General features: G+C 34.4%; 1 protein-coding gene across 7 annotated transcripts in view; it reads left to right on the top strand.

Annotated features, from left to right (window-relative positions):
* BBS9 (Bardet-Biedl syndrome 9) overlaps positions 1 to 23,389 on the top strand; it is a 489,942-nt gene that overhangs the window by 220,403 nt on the left and 246,150 nt on the right. For 6 of the 7 annotated variants that reach the window (XM_045387644.3, XM_065542147.2, XM_005549820.5 and 3 more), the window contains 6 exons: positions 1,152 to 1,228; positions 4,505 to 4,558; positions 8,973 to 9,075; positions 11,139 to 11,243; positions 12,337 to 12,351; positions 17,369 to 17,509. In XM_045387644.3, the coding sequence (XP_045243579.1) occupies positions 1,152 to 1,228; positions 4,505 to 4,558; positions 8,973 to 9,075; positions 11,139 to 11,243; positions 12,337 to 12,351; positions 17,369 to 17,509 (495 nt within the window). Of the gene's footprint in view, positions 1 to 1,151; positions 1,229 to 4,504; positions 4,559 to 5,354; positions 5,614 to 8,972; positions 9,076 to 11,138; positions 11,244 to 12,336; positions 12,352 to 17,368; positions 17,510 to 23,389 lie in introns of those variants that run through there. The other variant, XM_074035248.1, reaches the window with a different exon arrangement.

Here is a 23,389-nt window from a genome sequence, read left to right as displayed (position 1 = left end):
CAACTTCCCTTACCTTCCATCTGCCAGGATTAAGTCCCATGTTCATGCCTAAAACAACAAATGGTCAGTGGAAGGAAATCACCATGATTGGATTTGACCCTGGAGCCTGGGAGGGGTGACTTTCTCTGAGGTGAAGGTGAATAGCTCAACAAAATTAGGGCTCCAATACACAGAGGGAGGAGGGAAGAATGCATGTTAAGTAGGCAGCCAATAGTTTGAGATATATATTGTATATATATATATAAATACATATGTAATTAAAAAATTTTTTTTGTTTAAGATCTTTGTTGATACTATGAATAAGTATCTCATTATACAATATAACATGTTAAAATTATGAAAATAACATATATATGGTAAAAATAATTCAGTACTAGAAGGATAAATAATGAAAGGTGAATCTTTGTTCAACCCAAGATCCTAGTTCCACTCCTTAAAGGCAATCCTTATCAAGAGTTTTTGTGTATTCTTCTAGAAAATATTCATGTTTATGTAATTGTTTTGACACAAATATGTGCATTTTAGACACATTGTACTGCATCTTGCTTTTTAAAAATTAGTAGACATATTTTGGAGTTTTTAAAATATCAGCATGTAAAGATGGACAACACTCTTATTTATGACTTTGGGACACTGCATAGTACAGATATACCATGATTTATTTAACAATTAGCCTGTTAATAGATATATAGATATTTAGGTTGTTTTCATTTCTGAAAAAATAACTACTAACATTAGAGACCTCCTTGGGCATGGTTATGGTTATTAGATACATTCTTGGGAGTAGAATTAAGTCACAGGATATGTACATTTTACACTTTGATAGTTCTAGCCAACTTACCTTCAAAAGGGCTGTACTGATTTGGGCTTCCACTTGTAGTTAAAGAGAGGGCATTGAAATTCCTAATGCTGGTCGGTCAATGGCTCACGTCTTAGCTAATATCTTCAGAAAAAGACAATATTGTTTACCATATTATAGAGGGAAAGAATTAACATCAAGCTTCTAATACTGTAATGCATTAGTTTTTTCAACTCGTGAGTATGTTTATGGGGTTGTTTTTTATATGTGGTATAGACACACCTTTAAAGAAAAACTATATACAGAAGGTTTTACTTTATGATTAAATACTTTTTCTTTTTTTAATTCACAGGTGTTTGGCCTATGACTGAGAGAGAAGATGACTTGAACGTTTCTGTCGTGGTTTCTCCTAACTTTGATTCAGTTTCTGTAGGTGTACTTGCAGATTTTAAAGGGGTTTATAATAGTGGTAAACTCTGATGAATTAGGACCAAAATGCGTTGGTTTAAAGTTTGGTCCTCCAAGTAGACACTTCAGGGAGGATAACAAATTGTAGGCCTTGTTACTTTCTAGATAAAAACATCAGTAGCTCCTTAGTGCCAGTAAGGAGCTCCTTGGGCAGGATTTCTGTTTTAAAAAGAAGTGGAGTTGTGGGGGAAGAGGGAGCAGTAGAAGGGCTTCTTGCCCTAGTCTGAATCCTACTTAAAAAAAATTTTTTTTCAAACTTTCATAGTACCATAGCATTGACATAATACTAATGTAGCTGAATAATACTGACCCTACTACCAGATTTTTGTTGGAGAGTCAATGAGATAAGGTTTGTGAGTGGCCTAGCTCAAGGTTTGATGATTTCTAGTCTTTAATACATTATGGTGGTGGTGGTGGTAGGGTAGCTTAAGAGTATACAGTTGGTCCAATACTTACTTTTCCCCCTATTTCTATCTGTGTGACACAAGACAAGGTACTTAATTTTCTTAGTCTCAATTTTCTCATCTGCAAAATGGGAATAAATAATAGAATCTACTTTGTTGAATGTTATGATAATTGTTATGATTGTCATCATCAAATTACATTTACTTCTTTCAACGTTATAATAATCATCAACATCATAATCATTATCATTATCACAACCATCTATGTCCATGAGTTGTCTTGTTCACTACTATAGCCTTAGTGCTTGCCAAATAATGAGTGCTCAATATACATTTGCTCTATGAATGAGTGAATTAATACAACTGAGAAACAGAAAGGATGAAAGGAGGACTATTCTTGATTATATTACTTCATCTCCTCACTTAGTTTTCTATAAGCACTTGTTAGGATGTGATTGATTATGTCTCACTGACTGCAGTTTATCTGTGTTTCTACCAACAGATGATCAATTTAGGAAAGTGGTTGAATTCACTCATTTTACCGTATTTGGAGTTTATATCATATAATTCTGCTTGGAAAGTGTCTTCATTATTTAGGTATCAGAGCATACTTTAAAACATATATCATGAGTGTCAAAAGATTAATTTTAGTATAAACAACCAATCCAATTTGTGATAAAAATCGCATTAACATTGGATAGTATAGAAAATTGGGTACACAAAAAAGTAGGACTATATATGAAAGAAACATTCACTCAGCTGAGTCACATAGTAGAGGCACTGTTTTAAACATTGGCCATTCAGCACACACCATTTTTCATTCTACCTGAAGGGTGTAGTCTAAGTGGAACATTTCTGCTTAGTTAGCTGACAAATGTACACATATTTTCTTGCTGTGGAAATGACTTTTTTTTTTCCTTTGGGCAACTTATATAAGTTTTTATAGGTTCTCTTCAACATAGGCTGTTTGGAATGAGGAATTCCCTTTCTGTTTTTTAGGAACTTTTAGTCTTTGTAGGAAAATGCCTTATGTAGTAGCACTATGTTATAATGTATATTTCCCTATTGGTAACCCTGAATGCTATTTCCTGTTAAGTAGGTGTCTCTTTCCAGCTTCATTTTCCCTGTGTTACTATTTTTTCTTTCTTAAGAGATTTCTTGAGAGTATCATATTCATCTCATTGGAAAACATTAGCCCTACAATTTATGTGGCTTTGGTGCCATGACGTCTTCTTATAGCCATTTCTTTCTTGCTATAGTTTTATGTTCCCAAAGGACTGCTGTCCTTGAAGTGTCTAGGTGTTTAGTCATGGATTGAAATGAGCAGGAAACAGGAGATGTTGATTTCTTTTCTAGATCTGTGGATAGCTAAATGTAAAATATTTCCTGGATTTTAGGTATTATTAGAGCACAAAGCCTAGATTAATAGTTTACTTTGAATCGTTATTATGAAAACACACATCTCAAAAAAAGTAATATACTTTATATTAGAATGGAGTCTTTCTTAGAGGAGATAAGCATTGGTATCCTATCTTCCTGATTGAGAAGCTGGATCATAGTTTAAATATGGTTTCCTGTGGAGCCATAAGTAGAACATGGATCTCTCAATTTTGAATTCTACCCATGCCCATTACATCAAAGGATCCCCATTGCTTGGAAGTGGCTTAGTTTTTCCTAGTTAAAAATACTTCAAGTAAAAAAGTACAATGGATCATATTCATTGGTTGGATAGAGACATAATTTTTATTGGTCCCAAGAATTCATATGGATATTATTAGAAAATATGTTTATTATTAGAAAAATACTAATACCCTTTAGTATTATTCTATCATAGAGCATTTTCCCCTACCAATGTATCGCTTTAAAAAATTAGTTATAAGTGATAAGGGAAGTGTTTTATGTATTACACTATGTATTATTTAAGAGGAGGGAGCAGGTAACGCAAGCTGATGCTCAAAGAATGCCTGTTGAATTAGTTTATGATATGCACTGGTTAAAAAAAAAAGGTCCCCTTCCCTTCCCTCCCCTTCCCCCTCCCCTCCCCTCCCCTTCCTTCTCCCCTTTTTTTTTTGAGACAGAGTCTCGCTCTGTGCCCAGGCTGGAGTGAAGTGGCGCGATCTTGGCTCACTGCAACCTCTGCCTCCTGGGTTCAAGCGATTCTCCTGTCTCACCCTCCTGAGTAGCTGGGATTACAGGTGCGTGCCACCATGCCAAGCTAATTTTTGTACTTTTAGTAGAGACGGGGTTTCATCATGTTGGCCAGGCTGGTCTTGAAATCCTGACCTCAGCTGATCCACCCACTTCAGCCTCCCAAAGTGCTAGGATTACAGGCATGAGCCACTGTGCATGGCCCACTTTTATTTTATCGGTATAAGGCCACTCAATCTTTATATCATTAGTTGCATGTCTTAGATACATGTTATTAATCAGAATGATACATACCTTACGCAGGGTGAAAATACAGGGACCTGAAAGAATGGCATAATATTTTTCTGGGACATAAAGGGAGGTCTTCTTCTATGCAATGTAAATAACAAGTTAATAGAATTAATACTTTCAATATTTAAGTAAATTTGGGAATTGAGTGGTTTGATAAAATATGTGACCTTTTCTTTCCCTTTTAGGGGATGAGTTTTTAAATATTAGCTTACGACTTTCTGGACGAAGGCATCAAAAAAGCCAGATTGTCTCTTTTAGTCTGTCTTTAGAGTAATACATCCTTTATAGTTCCCTATTTTGATAGCAGGAAATATACATTGCACCCTTTGTGTTCACTCACTGCTGTGCAATATTGAAATCATTCTTTCTTGCCTTCTCAATTCTGTGTTTACAGCAAGCGACTGATGTTGAGGTGGGAACTGACCTTGTCCCTTCTGTTACAGTGAAGGTATTGTACCAGATTTTAGACTGTAATGTGCAAACAATATGATTCATTTAATCTCACCTGTCACTGTTGATAACTTGTAAGTAGCTTACAGAAATGTAAAATAAACACTTGGCATTTGTAGATTTTTCCCCAGCCTTGAGTAGTGAATAGAAAACCTTTACTGTTACTTGCAAATATAAAACTGATAATTGCATTTATAGCAATATGTATATAATATAAATAATTATTATGAGGTACTCGTACCATTATTTAAATGTGTAGCATGATTCAGGCTTTTTTCATTGGAAATAAAGTTAACATTTTAAATCTGCTAAAGGAATTGTGTCATCACCATTCATAATAGACCAATCAAGTAGCATCATATATAATATACTGTGAATTGATATTGGAGAAGCACGGGGATGCTAATATCTTTCTTCTACCTATGATTATGTGTGTGTTTGAAAAGAATTTCCAGCCATCTTTCTGCCATAACTTTAAGTGGATGTATTTACAGCAAGAAAATATTAAATGAAGATGCCACAAAGTTAGAGTTGTAACAAATTGATAGTCCTGGAAAATAGAATATTAAGGATGTGGTTTTGGTTAAGATTTTTAGTCCTGTCATTGTAGAAATTTAGAACTAGAACTTAAATGTAGAACCTTCTTAAAGCATTTAGATTAAAATATGGTAATCATTCAGCACATTATTAAGCTGAAAATATTTATCACTGCCCAGACCTTGGAAGCAAGGAAAGGTTGTGGATTTTGGCAATTCACTTAGTCGAAACTTGGATGGGGCTTTATATTTTCTTAGATTATGGGTTGCTGTCCTTGGAGGAGCTTGACAGGGCACCAAGCTTTACCAATTGTGTTCGCTTACACTGGAACCAGCGGGTGGCCCAAATGTGGAGATCTTTGGTCGAACTTGAAGGGAGCTGAATCTTACAACAGTTTCTTAAGCTAAGTTTTTTGGATTCTTGCCACTGGAAACAAGGGTGGTCTTTCCCCAACCTCCTTTCCCCCAGTCCAATCAAAGGCTCTATCTCATTAATACTTCTGAATCTGTAAAGGCATTAGTGGCAAGAAATCAAACACTTAAGAAAAAGAAATAACTGTCGAGTTCCAGGAATGATTTGTACTTTCGTATAGGGACACCTCTTTTATATCTATCACTGATAATGTTCAGACACATACATGTAATAATTTAGGAGTGCACTGTTAATTGCAATAAGAGATCTTGTGCCTTAACTAGAAAACATTGCTCATGCTAATTGTACCCCCAGCCAACCAGGAGTTAGCACCATAAGTAAACATACCTTTCCTTCCCATGCAGTTCTTAAGCTTTCATGTGTAGTAGCCACTTTAAAATAATGGCATGACATTACTGGAAAATTCTCCTTCATTCGTGGAACTTCCTATATTTGAGGATACTTAAGTCACAACTGTCTTTCTCAGTGCCATTATAAAAGTAAGAGAAAGAATGCAACAGGCGCGGGTTGCAGAAAATTGGCAGGACTCACACAGTGGACACAATGACTTCCTGATCCTGTCTGACAGTTTCTATACAAATTTCTACTATAAATCTCTCCTTATGACCTTTTATAACAACAGCAGCCAAGATATATAACCATGCAAGTTTCCATCATAATAAATCCTGTTAATTGAGAAAATTTTTCCATGCATTCCAAGTGAATGAAGATGTGGCTACCTTGAGTATGTGTACATAACGCGTGACCATCTATTCCAGGCAACTAGGCAGAGTGGTTGTTCATACCTGGCCTTTGGCATCATATTTATATATCTAGTATAAAAATTTCATATTATATTTCCTAAGGGTTATATTTCATAAGAGGCAGAAAATAGCATGGAAAATTCTTGTATCAATGTTTTCTCCTTAATATTCTATAATTATTTTCCTGTTAAAATGTAAGACTTACAATCTAGCCAAGTCTTTAACTCTTTTTTGGCTCAAACACAACTATTCTTTGTTACTGTTGTTATTTTCGTTACCTAACTCCTTGATTTGTATTTTGAAAGGGCCTAGCCCATTGTTGGGATTCAATAAATATGTGCATGAGAGCTATCATGATTGTGCATCTAAACCAAATGCAAACCCTTCTTGTTACAATGTAAAATTCTGTGATTATTGTCTAAGTAGACATCATTGTGCCAGGAAAAGTCAGACTGCTTTTTTTCAAATGACTTATTACTACTTAAAGGAATTTTCATTTTTACTTAATACTGAGCTCTCATGAGACTTTCTTGGTCACTATTTTCAACTCTCTAGTTGGATTGATGGCTTTGCACATGTTATTTACCTTCTCTGAACCTCTATTTTTTAACTGTAAAATAGGGATACTTTTTCATTTGCAGAGTTATTTTGAGTCTTAACCACAGTTGGTTAAAGGCATGAGCTCTGGATTCTGGCAGATAGCAGTTAAATTGTGGTTCTTCCACTTACAATCAAAGTGGCCTTGGGCAAATTACTTAGCATCTCTGAGCCACAGTCTTTTGTAAAATGGTTTATGATGGTACTTGTCAAACATTTTTATAAAGAGTAAATTAAATAATGGAACATAAATAATTTGTTAGCATGGTTCCATGAATATAGAAAACTGCTAATGTTTTTAAATCATTAATATTATTATTTTTATTTTAAAATATATGTGCAGACTAGTATTATATTATTGTAATAGTAGAATATTTAAATTATGTCCTGTTTGTTTAATGGACTAGCTAGTTGAAAGAAAGTTGTTTGTAGCACTTGGATGGTGTCTTCTTGCCATAATAACCATCAGGGTTTTACTAAAAAGGTATTATGTTTACAATGGCCAGACATCATCAAGGAAGTTTAGTTTGTGGCATGATGATTCCCTATGTATTCCCAGGATTTACGAAGTAAAAATTGAGGATTCATTGTTCATTGTGTTTATCATATTTAATTGCATCAATAGTTGTCTTAAGAATTTTCCTTTGCAAGTCAAAATTTTTATGTTTTTAACTTATTTTTAAGTTGTGCAGAATACTCACATCACTCAAAATTAATACATTTACTGAATCTAATTATATGTACATAATTTTTGCGGGGCAATTGTATATTCTTGTGTATATAAAAATACTATATATATTTAATCAAGGAAAAGGTGATACCTGCTTTTTATTGAAAAGAAACTTCAAAACTACTTTTCTTAACAATAAGAATGGTCCTTGAATTATGTTAGTTAATGTATGTATCTGTCTCATATAACGAAGTCTAGTAACTAGACTGAACTGCTGTATGGAAAAGGTACCATATAGAATGGTGATTTATTTATTTTATTTTATTTGTTTTCTCATGACGTATGAGTCACCATGATAGAACATTTTAAAATAGCTTTATTTAGACATAAGTTAGATACTATATTATTCACTTATTTAAAGTTACAATCCAATGATTTTTAGTATAATATATTTACAGAATTTTGCAACTATCACAATTTAATTTTAGAACATTTTATGCCCCCTAAAGGAAAGGCCATACCTGTTAGCTTCCATTCCCCATCTCTCTCATCCCTAAGCAACTCCTAATCTATTTTATTTCTCTATAGATTGCCTATTCTATACTTTTCATATAAATGGATCCTACAATATGTGGTTCTTTGTGACTAGATTTTTTTCACTTAGCATCATGTTTTCAAGGTTCACCCATGTTGTGGCATATAAATGAAATAATGCACTTTACATTTGTTATCATGGTTCCATGAATATAAAAAACTGCTAATGGTTTTTACCATTAATATTATTCAGAATGTATTTAATTTCTTTTATTGCTGAATAATATTTCATTGTATGAATATATCACATTTTGTTTATTCATTCATTGTGATGGGAATTTGGATTATTTCTGCTTTTTGGCTATTAGCATATTGTTGCTGTGAACATTTGTGTATAAGATTTTGGGTGGACATATGTTTTCATTTCCCTTGGTATAGAATTGTGAAGTTATATGTCAAATTTATGTTTAACCTTTGAAGAAACTGCCAAACTGTTTTTAGAGTAGCTGTACCAATTTACATTTTCACTGGCAATGTATGAGGGTTCCAGTTTCTCCACATCATTGCTGTGTTATTGTCTGTCCTTTTCGTTATAGCCATTTTATTGGGTATGTAGTAGTATCTCATTGTGGTTTTTAGTTTGTATCTCCTTCAAAACTGAGGATATTGAGCATCTTTGCATGTACATGTTGCCAATCTTTATTCTTTTGAGTAAAGTCTGTTTAACTTTTTTGCACAGTTTCTACTTGATAGAATATTTTAATCTATTACTTACTGTATTATGTTTTGTGATTACCCATTTTTTCCTCAGGTAATATTTTCCAATTATTTGCTAGCTATTTTTAAGTAGTTTTGAATAAAATGTAATTTTCTATTGATCACAGTTTCTGTTTCCTTAGGTCACGCTGCAGAATAGAGTGATATTGCAAAAAGCCAAATTATCAGTCTACGTGCAACCACCATTAGAATTGACTTGTGATCAGTTCACCTTTGAATTTATGAGTAAGGTTTTTGTTTTGGCTGAAAGTCTACCGTGGTGTGAATGTAAAAAAAAAAAAAATACTAGTTTGTTCATTTAATGGCTATTATTTCTTGTCTGAATGGTGAGATTGGGATCATCCCATAATCAATTGATTGTGTTGTTTTGCTTATAGCATCTTAGCATCAGTGTGAACATTCAATCAATGATTGTTGGGACAAATTAATCTTTTAGGATTACAGATTTCTAGGTGCTTTTCTGAACTTGTTGTACCTATAATTGTTTTTGATTTATTTATTTATTTTTGAGACAGGGTCTCATTCTCATTGGCCCAGGCTGGAGTGCAGTGGCACGATCATGGCTTACTGCAACCTTGACTTCCCGAGTTCAAGTGATCCTCTCACCTCAGCCTCCTGAATAGCTGGGACTATAGGAAAACACCACCTGGCTAATTTTTTGTATTTTTAGTAGAGACGGGGTTTCGCCATGTTATCCAGGCTGGTCTTGAACTCCTGGGCTCAAGCAATCTGCCTATCTCGGCCTCCCAGAGTACTAAGATTACAAGCGTGAGCCACCACTCTTGGTCTGTTTTTAAATACTAAAATTTAGAAGGCTTTCTTTATTGGTGTTTCTTTATTGATCTATTTGTTGAATCAGTAATGTTTGAAGAACTAATGTGGACTTTGGAGTTTGGCCTGAGTTTGAGTTACACTCACTTGATGTGTAACCTTAGGCAAAAACTACATTGGTAATCACTTGGAGCCTCATTTATTTTAATCTGCAAAAAGGGGGTAATGATATTTGTCTTACAAGGTTGTTTTGAGGATTTAATTAAAAAGTAAATCTATAAAAGGTATTCATAATAATGCTTAAAATAGTAGACATGTCATTAATGGCAACTCTTAGTAAGCGTTCTTTGTGTGGAATCTCTTACTCCCAACCATTTACATCCAAATTGTCATTAGTCCTGTTAACATAATCTGAATTACCTTTCAAGTCTTTTTTCTTTTTTTGTTTACTATAGCTTTTCTGCTAAGGCTTCTGTCTCTTATTCATGAAGTCAAGAACATATCTTTCTTTGTTTGCCTCCATATAACCAACTCATAGCTGAGTGCCTGCCATTAGTAGGAATTCAACAAATCTTTGTAGAATGAATGAATAAATGATTGAGTGAAGTAACTTCATAGGTGATACCCAGCCATTTAACTTTTGCTTGCATTTCTGATTTTGTGCAACACTTCCAATTTGTCTTTCTAAAACACATTCTGAGTAACTTACTTTTTCCAGTTAAAAATCTCTTATGGCTCTGTAATACAGGCTGGGGGCCAAATATGTTAACACAGATGAGCACGCACAATCTGTTAAGTGACTACTGTGTAACAGCATTCAATCCCCCTCATCCATTTTCTCCTTCAGTCTATGTTCTACCCATCATAAATTGCTATTTTCCTCCCAAATTCTCTTGCCCTTTTGTGTACCGTTTTCTTTGTTCATGCTGTCTGTTCCTCGAAGTAAAGAACAGCAGTGGTGTAGAATGCCAGTTTCTTTGTACCTTGTTCTGGAGTCAATTCCTAGTAGCTGTGTTGCCTTAGGCAAGCTTCTTTTTTTGTTTTTGTTTCTGTTTTTGAGACAGAGTCTCACTCTTGCCTGGACTGGAGTGCAATGGAGCAATCTCGGTTCACTGCGAACTCCACCTTCCAGGCATCACCATGCCCAGCTAATTTTTTTGTATTTTTAGTAGAGATACGGTTTTGTCATGTTGGCTAGGCTGGTCTCGAACTTCTGGACTCATGTGATCCGCCCACCTAGGCCTCCCAAAGTGTTGGGATTACAGGCGTGAGCCACCACTGTGCCCTGTCTTAGGCAAGCTTCTTAATCTCTCTGTATTCCAGTTTTCTCATGCATAAAAAATGAGGATAATAATAGTATCAACCTCACTGGTTTGTTGTGAAGATTTAATGACTTACTTCATGTAAAATGCTTATGACAGTACCTGGCATGTAGTAAGTGCTTATTAAATTTTAACTGTTGTTAATAACAATTGCCCCAACTTATGTAATTTATATTATTTTTATATTGCTTATAGCACCAGATTTGACTAGAACAGTAAGCTTTTCTGTTTATCTGAAAAGAAGTTATACACCATCAGAATTGGAAGGAAATGCTGTTGTTTCTTATTCCAGACCAACAGGTAAGCATACAGGCTTAATCATTCCTTTAAGTTGTTGGAGTTATGAGTAAAATGCTTATGCATTTAAGATGAGAAAACATACTGTGAAATATAATTAAATGAGAAAATGTTATTTTCTATTGTTAAGTAAAATCATATGTTTTCATTACTTTTATGTGTTATGAGTAGTTCGTGACAAGTCTATTTAGCTGATTTCCATATGTAATGTTTGGTTCCCTCTTTTCAGTTAATAGCAAATCTGATACATTTTTATTCCTAATAGAAGAATGTTATCTAGTCAGACTTCATTTATTTGAACTAAAGGCTAGTATTGATGCAGGATTTTTGTCCTTAGTTTAGCTAAATCTGTGTTCTTATTTCATGACCAGGAAGAATTAGGCATGTGGACACAGTGAAGAGTGAGGAGGGTGGAATTTTTTAAGCGGCTTTCCACCTCGCAAATTGAATACCGGGGCTCCCACACAGGAGCTGATGAGGCCAGGCTCCTCCCCTGCATAGCCATTTTTGGCTATTATGCTTTTCTGTAATTTAAAAGACAGAATTTAAAAGATTACTAGTCATTGGTATTGGTTGAAAGTGAATTAGAAATTAACATTGAGAAAGTCTGCAGAATGCCAAGAGAAGCAAAAAGAGACATTATCAATAGTATTATCTACTTAAATTATTATAAAAAAGAGGAACTGGATTGACTTTAAAGGGGAAAGTTAAAAGAAAATAAATTCAAAAGCTAACTGGAAATATTAATATTATGTATTTTTCCCTTTATTGAGTCTTTTTTGCTGTTTGGCTAGATCATATATCTTTACTTTTTTTTTTTTTTCCACATTTACACTGGAATAACACATTCTCATAGACTTCTGAGAATGGAAATATAAACAAATGTATTGTCGGATTTCATTTATTTATGTTATACTCTTCAATTGTGAATTGACCTGTGTTTGACTGGAGAGTCATTTAAGTCATCTGTGAGAATCTTGAAATTTTAATTTGTATTTTAAGCAGTTATGTGTCAAATTTGTGTTGTAACTTTACCACAAATAATTTGTTGCATTCTTTTTCCCGTACCCCTTTTTGCATTGCCTGTGATGGATAGATCGAAATCCTGATGGTAAGTGTAAAGATAATTTAGAAAAAAATGAATTTCAGAACTGAAATTTGGTTGATGAATTGAATTGGTATTATACCATGAATGAACTCTTCTTATGGACTGCTCTTTTAACTAGAAAAACTTCTTTAGGATGATACAGTGCCTTGATTCTGCTATGGAGAGCATAGTAGATGTTTCCACAGAGACTTGTCATTATTAGTTGTTTCAGAGTCATGAAAAAGAATGAAATTAGGAGTAAGAATAGAATGTCTTTTTTGAAAAATATTAAAGGTGTCGTTGACAACTTATTTCTGCAAGTCACCGGTTATTTAGCTGCATGCTCTGTTATTTTACTCAAAAGAAAGAAAGAGTTTTAAAAAAGGGTATTTGTCACTGAATTCTAAATTGTGTTTTTCTACATGCTCCTAGAGATTCACCTCTCTGTGATAAGAATGGTGCATGTGTTCGCTCTGCGGGCCTATTCCTTGTCTTGTTTAGAATTTGTAGGGGAATGTTATCAAAGGTCTGACCCCCTCTAACTTGCTTGGGTCAGTGTTGTTACTCACTTTGTTTTCCCCAAATATTTTGCTTGACTCTCCTGTAATTCTGATCATAATATGAGCTTAATTAAGTTTGTTCCTTAGGTTCTACTTGTAGGTTTTGAGCTTTTTGAGGGCAGGGGTCAAGCACTCATCTTTGAATTGCATATTAACAGAGTACATAGCAGGCACTACAAGTATCTCTGATTATTTTTCCTCTTAGATATAGACTTAATGTGGTAGCTTATCTTTACAAGTTATTTTAAGATACATTTTAGATAGCAATATTAATTAGTAATAATTAAATAAATATAATGAAATGACTTAAAGATAGTGGCAATATTTACTCATGCATTTTGGGTGATGCCAACAACCTGAGTTGCATAGCATATGTCATCTTGATATCTGGAAGATATATATATATATATATATATATATATATATATGTATTTATATGATAAGTGTTTTAATAGAAGTAAATGATTAGCTTAATAACACAAAGTATACTTGTCCAATTAGACTTTGGGTCATTAACAAATAACCTGATAATAATGAATATTTACATTTTAATTAGCTAGATTGCATGTAATTTTTAAGATTTTGGACTGAATTTTGTAAAATATCATATTATTATTTAAATGATTAGTTTTAAGTTTAAAAAATCAGTTAAGGTTATTGTTCAAAGAAATTTATTCCTTCTTACTGTAAATTCAGCCCAAACTATGAGGAAAAAACCCCACAATTTATAGAAATTGCAGCGTTTCAATACAAAGTGAAAGCTGGTTTTAATAATCTCTTTGATATATTTTAAAATTATAATTAAGCTTTAGGGAGTGGAGTTGAAATATTCAATGGCACCTAGTAGGCAAGAAAATAATATGTTGCCACTTAGATCTTACTTACACACAAGGCTTCATATTTCAAAGACTGATCCATTTTATTGTCTCGATCTGTTCACGCTGTATTGCAGATAAGCAGTTCTGCTTTTATATGTGGAAAAAGAGAGGCAAACGAGGTTTTATGTTGTCCCATAAGGGTTAGTCTCCATTATTTCTGCATTAAAGTTACATGATGTGGGCAGTGTAAAACATGACTGCAGATGAAGCACAGTACGTAGCCAGACATAACAGGAAGGAATCAAGGAAGTTCTGGCTACCAGACTTTGCTACTGCTTTGGGGTTCCTTGTTTTCAATATGAAATTACTCTAGCAGGCCCCTGGAAAGCGTTCTAAAGGCATTATATAGCTGTGTAATATATAGGTATAGTTATTTTATTCATATATACATATTTTTTTATGTTCTTTTTTCTTTTATTTCTTTAAAGCACATTTTGGCTTCCAATTTGACAGTAATACTGGGATTTTGGGGTGTGCCAGATGTAATTAGAAGTCTCTTCCTGGAAATAAAATACTCTGTTAGAGATGGTTTTGATGAGAATATTCTCTCTGAGTGTTAAATAATTTTGTGATTAATTGCACCATAGTAGTTACGACTATCCATTTCCTCTAGTAGGTTAGAAAGGGAAGTGTTTGAAGGAGAGGTGATTATATCTGGTAAAAAGAACTGCAGAACAGTCAGTCTGATAAATGACTAGGCCAATATTGGAGTAAAATAAATGACAAAAGTTTCTTTTCTCTCAGCGTAACACTCAGAGAATTCAATAAGCCAGATATGGAGACTGCTTTGCCAACTATAGAGAGAAAATATTGCTGATGGTAGGCAAAGTTAGGAACAATTAGTCTCTTTCAACTAAGTTGAAAGCTGTTCTACTAGCAACTGTGAAAAGCCTCTAAATACATGTAGTTCTTTTCCTTCTTTATTACAAACACATACACCCACACGTGCCTCTATTAGTCTTTGGCTTCAGGTTCTTAGACACAATTACAGCCTGAAGAGTAATTGGTAGCCAAATTTACACTTCAGGTTTCCTAAGAAGGTGTAAATCCCAGTAGAAATGTGCCTCTGATAAACCCCATGTCTAAAAACTAGAGATTGTATTGTAAAATCCTTGGATTTTAATTTGATAGTAAGTGTTATAAAATAGTAACTTTCTAATTTTTCTTCTAAGGGATGGTTTCTGTAGACTAGTTTTTTTTAAGGGTTTCATAACTCTTTATTTCTCCCTAATGGTAAAACTTTTCAAGCTGCCATCATTTAAAAAATAACCATAATCATTTTATTAAGTATGAGTGTCATCATTTTTCAAAGTAATGTTTTCCAAATGTCCTATGAAACAGGCTTATAATTCCTGCAGACAAAAGATATTCTGGAGGGGTTCTACAAATCTTAGCAACTGCAAACCATTGCCCTAGTGTGTGATATTGTCATTAACTGACCTAACTGAACTGTAAATTGAGTTATAATGTATTTTCCTTCTTGGGTTTATTAGTGCTTGCAATCCTTTTGTTTCGATTTCTGAAAACATAAACACTACCAGTTTCTTTAGCTCTGGGTTCATGGAGATTTAGGGTAATAATCTTCAAATATATAGGCTCAGTCACTTACAGGCAGTGTTGTTGATTATGTTTAATTTTTTTTTTAACTGTGAATTCAGTCAGTACCTGGTCCAAGTAAAGTAGTGGCTACATTTTTAGCGGTATAGTTTTAGAGGAACATTCACAGCCAAATTCTGGTTTGAACAATTAGCTCAGAATTTGGTTGAAAGTATATGGAAGATAGTTTCTTTTTGTGCATGTACAGAAGTGTCAGAAAAAGAAGCATTTGTTTTTGTTTTACTAGTCATTAGAAATGAAGGAGATGGAAACAAGTTTAAGTTTCCTTGTTCTTTCCAGACTGCATCTATTAATTGATACAATCTGAAATTTTCTCTACAGTTTACTTATTGTAGAGGAAACATACTCAGTGGGTGTGTTTCCATAATTTGAGGATATATAGAATATATGGAAATTTCCTTGAAGTTGGAGAAAGTAGTTCTTTGCAATTTTTTTGTGGTGATATTGATAGTTGTGCTTTGTGCAGCATCTTAGATCATGTTACCATAGCATTTTGAGTCAACACATTTCATCATTGTAAAGTACAAATACACATGCCTCTAAAAACCTCACAGAATGTCATGAAATAATACCCTGGGACTTTTCTTAAGAGACACCAGTTATAATTTGCATCTAGTATTCCAGGAGAAGTGAATTTAACATCTGTTGGTTATGAGCAAAAAATGAGCTACGTAAAACTTGATGGATAATAGATTATATTGAAGAGAATGACAAATATGCTCCACATGCTCTGAAAAAGTATTTAATTGACCTCATATATCAATATGCTTGCCATTGCTGGTGATTTCTCACTATCCTAGTGAACAAGTACTACTGAAAAGTATACTCTCAGCTTGGATGTGGAGTAAGACATATAATTCCAATTGACTTTAGCCAAATATATTGCTAATTCCAGGGATCCTGCTTTGGGATCATGTCTCCAAACTAACTGCTTCTGCTGTTGCTATTTTTAAGCGGCTCCCTGACTCCTCTATAAAGAAATAAAGGAATTAATGTGTGGATTCATCAAGCAGAGTTAGAACATTTTGAGTGTTCAGTTTTTCTACAGTACTATGGCACAACATAGGCTTCTATATATTATCTTTCATCTTAATCAGTCAAAAACAGAGTTCTAGAAAAAAAGGAGAGAAAACTAGGATTTTAGTATTGCTTTTCTAGATTTATAAGTAGAGAGCCTAATTTGCTTTGGTTTCAATTTCATTTTCTGTAAAAATATTGAAAATGATTTTGTAAAGCTTTATATAAATTTTAATATGAAACTTTCATTGCCATATATTCAGTTACCTATTTCGGTATGCATGTATGAGTATTAAAATCACTTGACAACTGAATGGCTATGTAAGCCTTCCAAAATGTCACTTAAAGTGATATGTAAAGTTAAAAGGCTTGAGAAAAGTATAATTCATATAAAGGTAATATTCTACATACTAATGTGTAAAATGGACATGGATTTCAATAGAACAGAAGAGCAAATCCTGCTTTCCTGTTCATAATTTCAATCTTCATCAAGTAAAAAAAGCTAAAGATTTAAAATGTTTTTGATAGAGAAATTTTTAGATTTGGTAATATAGAGTCTTAAAGATATGATAGAAACTTCATATTCTTTGCTTGTGTTTGCTGATAGCCTTGGATTAGGGCTAGAACTCTGAAGGTCTTAAAGACTTAGTTCAGTAATTGAATGTAAGTCACTATAATGTTTTATATAATATCCAAATGTGATGATTTAAAAAATACGATACTGCTATTAAAGACAGAGCTCATGTCTGTGGTTCTTTTAAAATTTTATTTTTGATTTGTACCTTTTGAAAATAGTAATGAAATGTGAATCATGATAATGATTTACTGTTATTTCAGCTTTGTTAAACAAAATAGGCAGGCAGCAAACAAACAAAGATATGTTGCTGCTCAAACTATTAGTAGTACAACTTTTTTTTTGCCAAATTGTTTGTCAAGTCTATGAATCTACATATCTCTCTTTTATTTCAGGCATTCCTCGAGTTATCCAATGTAAATTTAGACTTCCCCTAAAGTTAATTTGCCTACCAGGTCAGCCTTCAAAAACTGCAAGCCACAAAATTACTATTGATACCAACAAATCTCCAGTCAGTCTTCTTAGTCTCTTCCCAGGTAAGACTTTTGAAATAACATGCCTGCAGCATCAAAAATGCTAAGAATTTAGAATGGAATCCTTCATCAGCAGATAATGATGGGGTAATTATCAGATAATTGTTAAGTAAGAGTATAAAAATGCCTCAAGGATTTTTCCCTCCTTTGCCTGTTCAAAGGTGAATAGCTTATATCAACAAGGTAATAAGGTGTTCCTTTTAAGTTTGATTAAAATTATCGTAATAATTATTTTGCTACAGTATTCAGAAATAAAAACATCAAGTGTTTCTCTTTAGACTGTGATTTTTTTTGGCTTGGAATGTAAATATTTACTCTTCATCTTTGTGGTAGGTTTTTGGATATATCTTTCTTCTAAGTGTATAAATATTTATTATTTATCTTCATTGTGGGCTTTTGTATATGTACCTTTGAAAGTATATTCTTATGTCTCTGAAAAGTAATCTCATAAGTAGATGCTTTTTGTACTCTTTTATTCTGCTGTCCACAGAAGCTAGAGGGTGTTCATCCTGTGCCTATGGTTGTTTAGAAGGGTTTCATATTTAATGCTTCAATATCTCAGTGAACTTTTGGGGTATTCTGTGATGGTATGACTTTCTCCAAGTGTCAGTTTTCTTTCTGAGTGGCTTAGAAATGAAAGAAGATTTATTGGATAAAACATCCTTAGTAACCAAGGTTTTTACTGTGTCATGTCCTTAACTTTCTTGGTGGTGGGGTAGAATTGAAGAATAAAATCTTGGAATTAAATCCACCCTTTTAAATCCTTCATTAAAAATCAGCACTGTTGGCTATGAGATGCATCTTTTCCTTTGCATTAGTGGATAAGAATTAGGATACAAACAATACTTTTCACAAGGTGTAGAAATTTATGGTAAGTCAACTTCTGTGTTATTAACTACTTAAAGTGCTTAAAATTTATTTTTTATTAATTTGCAGTATTTCAAAAATTTTATTTATATGAAACTCTGAAAAATCTTCAAAATTAAATATTCTATTGCAATTATTCTATTCTTAAGTGTGAATTGAGTTTGGAGATATATATATGTATATTGTTAGCAAAATATTTTTTACCTTTTGGGTTCTTTCTCCCATCTCTTCTATTCTTTTACCTCCTTGTTTTTTAGTCAATTTTCTTATAACAAACTTGGATTATGAAAAAGGCAGACTCACTACCTTTTGTAACATCTTGCATAAACTTATTAGTTTCTTGGGTCTTCTATACTACCTTAGGAACATAGTTGGAAATTATATGTTGAACACCAAATTTTTCTTTTCTTTTATTATTATTATTATTATACTTTAAGTTCTAGGGTACATGTGCATAACGTACAGGTTTGTTACATATGTATACATGTGCCATGTTGCTGTGCTGCACCCATCAACTCGTCAGCACCCATCAACTCGTCATTTACATCAGGTATAACTCCCAGTGCAATCCCTCCCCCCTTACCCCTCCCCATGATAGGCCCTGGTGTGTGATGTTCCCCTTCCCGAGTCCAAGTGATCTCATTGTTCAGTTTCCACCTATGAGTGAGAACATGCGGTATTTGGTTTTCTGTTCTTGTGATAGTTTGCTGAGAATGATGGTTTCCAGCTGCATCCATGTCCCAACAAAGGACACAAACCCATCCTTTTTAATGGCTGCATAGTATTCCCTGGTGTATATGTGCCACATTTTCTTAATCCAGTCTGTCACTGATGGACATTTGGGTTGGTTCCAAGTCTTTGCTATTGTGAATAGTGCCGCAATAAACATATGTGTGCATGTATCTTTATAGCAGCATGATTTATAATCCTTTGGGTATATACCCAGTAATGGGATGGCTGGGTCATATGGTACTTCTAGTTCTAGATCCTTGAGGAATCGCCATACTGTTTTCCATAATGGTTGAACTAGTTTACAATCCCACCAACAGTGTAAAAGTGTTCCTATTTCTCCACATCCTCTCCAGCACCTGTTGTTTCCTGACTTTTTAATGATCGCCATTCTAACTGGTGTGAGATGGTATCTCATTGTGGTTTTGATTTGCATTTCTCTGATGGCCAGTGATGATGAGTATTTTTTCATGTGTCTGTTGGCTGTATGAATGTCTTCTTTTGAGAACTGTCTGTTCATATCCTTTGCCCACTTTTTGATGGAGTTGTTTGTTTTTTTCTTGTAAATTTGTTTGAGTTCTTTGTAGGTTCTGGATATTAGCCCTTTGTCAGATGAGTAGATTGCAAAAATTTTCTCCTATTCTGTAGGTTGCCTGTTCACTCTGATGGTAGTTTCTTTTGCTGTGCAGAAGCTCTTTAGTTTAATGAGATCCCATTTGTCAATTTTGGCTTTTGTTGCCGTTGCTTTTGGTGTTTTAGACATGAAGTCCTTGCCCATGCCTATGTCCTGAATGGTACTACCTAGGTTTTCTTCTAGGGTTTTTACGGTATTAGGTCTAACATTTAAGTCTCTAATCCATCTTGAATTAGTTTTCATATAAGGAGTAAGGAAAGGATCCAGTTTCAGCTTTCTACTTATGGCTAGCCAATTTTCCCAGCACCATTTATTAAATAGGGAATCCTTTCCCCATTTCTTGTTTCTCTCAGGTTTGTCAAAGATCAGATGGCTGTAGATGTGTGGTATTATTTCTGAGGACTCTGTTCTGTTCCATTGGTCTATATCTCTGTTTTGGTACCAGTACCATGCTGTTTTGGTTACTGTAGCCTTGTAGTATAGTTTGAAGTCAGGTAGCGTGATGCCTCCAGCTTTGTTCTTTTGACTTAGGATTGTCTTGGAGATGCGGGCTCTTTTTTGGTTCCATATGAACTTTAAAGCAGTTTTTTCCAATTCTGTGAAGAAACTCATTGGTAGCTTGATGGGGATGGCATTGAATCTATAAATAACCTTGGGCAGTATGGCCATTGTCATGATACTGATTCTTCCTATCCATGAGCATGGTATGTTCTTCCATTTGTTTGTGTCCTCTTTTATTTCACTGAGCAGTGGTTTGTAGTTCTCCTTGAAGAGGTCCTTTACATCCCTTGTAAGTTGGATTCCTAGGTATTTTATTCTCTTTGAAGCAATTGTGAATGGAAGTTCATTCATGATTTGGCTCTCTGTTTGTCTGTTGCTGGTGTATAAGAATGCTTGTGATTTTTGCACATTAATTTTGTATCCTGAGACTTTGCTGAAGTTGCTTATCAGCTTAAGGAGATTTTGGGCTGAGACAATGGGTTTTTCTAAATATACAATCATGTCATCTGCAAAGAGGGACAATTTGACTTCTTCTTTTCCTAACTGAATACCCTTGATTTCTTTCTCTTGCCTGATTGCCCTAGCCAGAACGTCCAACACTATGTTGAATAGGAGTGGTGAGAGAGGGCATCCCTGTCTTGTACCAGTTTTCAAAGGGAATTTTTCCAATTTTTGCCCATTCAGTATGATATTGGCTATGGGTTTGTCATAAATAGCTCTTATGATTTTGAGATATATTCCATCAATACCGAATTTATTGAGCATTTTTAGCATGAAGGGCTGTTGAATTTTGTCAAAGGCCTTTTCTGCATCTATTGAGATAATCATGTGATTTTTGTCTTTGGTTCTGTTTATATGCTGGATTATGTTTATTGATTTGCAAATGTTGAACCAGCCTTACATCCCAGGTATGAAGCCCACTTGATCATGGTGGATAAGCTTTTTGATGTGCTGCTGGATTCGGTTTGTCAGTATTCTATTGAGGATTTTTGCATCGATGTTCAACAGGGATATTGGTCTAAAATTCTCTTTTTTTGTGTCTCTGCCAGGCTTTGGTCTCAGGATGATGTTGGCCTCATAAAATGAGTTAGGGAGGATTCCCTCTTTTTCTATTGATTGGAATAGTTTCAGAAGGAATGGTACCAGCTCCTCCTTGTACCTCTGGTAGAATTCAGCTGTGAAACCATCTGGTCCTGGACTTTTTTTGGTTGGTAGGCTATTAATTATTGCCTCAATTTCAGAGCCTGCTATTGGTCTATTCAGGGATTCAGCTTCTTCCTGGTTTAGTCTTGGGAGAGTGAACACCAAATTTATTGGTGGATTTGAAAAACGTTTAAGCACCTGACTTCTGAGGAAGGGTTGATCTTTACTATAGATAAGTGGAACCCAATTAGAATTGAATAAAAACACATGTCTTTGAGCAGAAAGGTAATATCCATAAGATACGAATTGGGTAGTGTGTACTAAAGAAAGCTTAGATGACTTATCCATTTTCCTCCTGAGTTTGGGCTCAATTGTTTTGATGTCATTATGCTCATCAGCATGTATTTGCTTCTTACTTCAGGAATGGGACACAATGACAAATTTTTTTTTTTTTTCGCCACCATGCCCAGTTTTTTTATTTTATTTTTTATTTATTATTTATTTATTTTTATTTTTTTTATTTTTTATTTTCTAATTTAAACACCATTTCTTCTTTTATTTTTATTTATTATTATTCTTATTATTATTATACTTTAAGTTCTAGGGTACATGTGCATAACGTGCAGGTTTGTTACATATGTATACTTGTGTCATGTTGCTGTGCTGCACCCATCAACTCGTCACACCCATCAACTCGTCATTTACATCAGGTATAACTCCCAATGCAATCCCTCCCCCCTCCCCCCTCCCCCCTCCCCATGATAGGCCCTGGTGTGTGATGTTCCCCTTCCCGAGTCCAAGTGATCTCATTGTTCAGTTCCCACCTATGAGTGAGAACATGCGGTGTTTGGTTTTCTGTTCTTGTGATAGTTTGCTAAGAATGATGGTTTCCAGCTGCATCCATGTCCCAACAAAGGACACAAACTCATCCTTTTTTATGGCTGCATAGTATTCCCTGGTGTATATGTGCCACATTTTCTTAATCCAATCTGTCACTGATGGACATTTGGGTTGATTCCAAGTCTTTGCTATTGTGAATAGTGCCGCAATAAACATACGTGTGCATGTGTCTTTATAGCAGCATGATTTATAATCCTTTGGGTATATACCCAGTAATGGGATGGCTGGGTCATATGGTACTTCTAGTTCTAGATCCTTGAGGAATCGCCATACTGTTTTCCATAATGGTTGAACTAGTTTACAATCCCACCAACAGTGTAAAAGTGTTCCTATTTCTCCACATCCTCTCCAGCACCTGTTGTTTCCTGACTTTTTAATGATTGCCATTCTAACTAGTGTGAGATGGTATCTCATTGTAGTTTTGATTTGCATTTCTCTGATGGCCAGTGATGATGAGTATTTTTTCATGTGTCTGTTGGCTGTATGAATGTCTTCTTTTGAGAACTGTCTGTTCATATCCTTTGCCCACTTTTTGATGGAGTTGTTTGTTTTTTTCTTGTAAATTTGTTTGAGTTCTTTGTAGGTTCTGGATATTAGCCCTTTGTCAGATGAGTAGATTGCAAAAATTTTCTCCTATTCTGTAGGTTGCCTGTTCACTCTGATGGTAGTTTCTTTTGCTGTGCAGAAGCTCTTTAGTTTAATGAGATCCCATTTGTCAATTTTGGCTTTTGCGGCCGTTGCTTTTGGTGTTTTAGACATGAAGTCTTTGCCCATGCCCATGTCCTGAATGGTACTACCTAGGTTTTCTTTTAGGGTTTTTATGGTATTAGGTCTAACATTTAAGTCTCTAATCCATCTTGAATTAATTTTCGTATAAGGAGTAAGGAAAGGATCCAGTTTCAGCTTTCTACTTATGGCTAGCCAATTTTCCCAGCACCATTTATTAAATAGGGAATCCTTTCCCCATTTCTTGTTTCTCTCAGGTTTGTCAAAGATCAGATGGCTGTAGATGTGTGGTATTATTTCTGAGGACTCTGTTCTGTTCCATTGGTCTATATCTCTGTTTTGGTAGCAGTACCATGCTGTTTTGGTTACTGTAGCCTTGTAGT

Source organism: Macaca fascicularis, chromosome 3 (assembly GCF_037993035.2).
Source record: "Macaca fascicularis isolate 582-1 chromosome 3, T2T-MFA8v1.1".
NCBI classification, from domain to species: Eukaryota; Metazoa; Chordata; class Mammalia; order Primates; family Cercopithecidae; genus Macaca; species Macaca fascicularis.
Note: the sequence above shows the minus strand (reverse complement) of the source record. Positions and strands in the feature narration are given on the sequence as shown.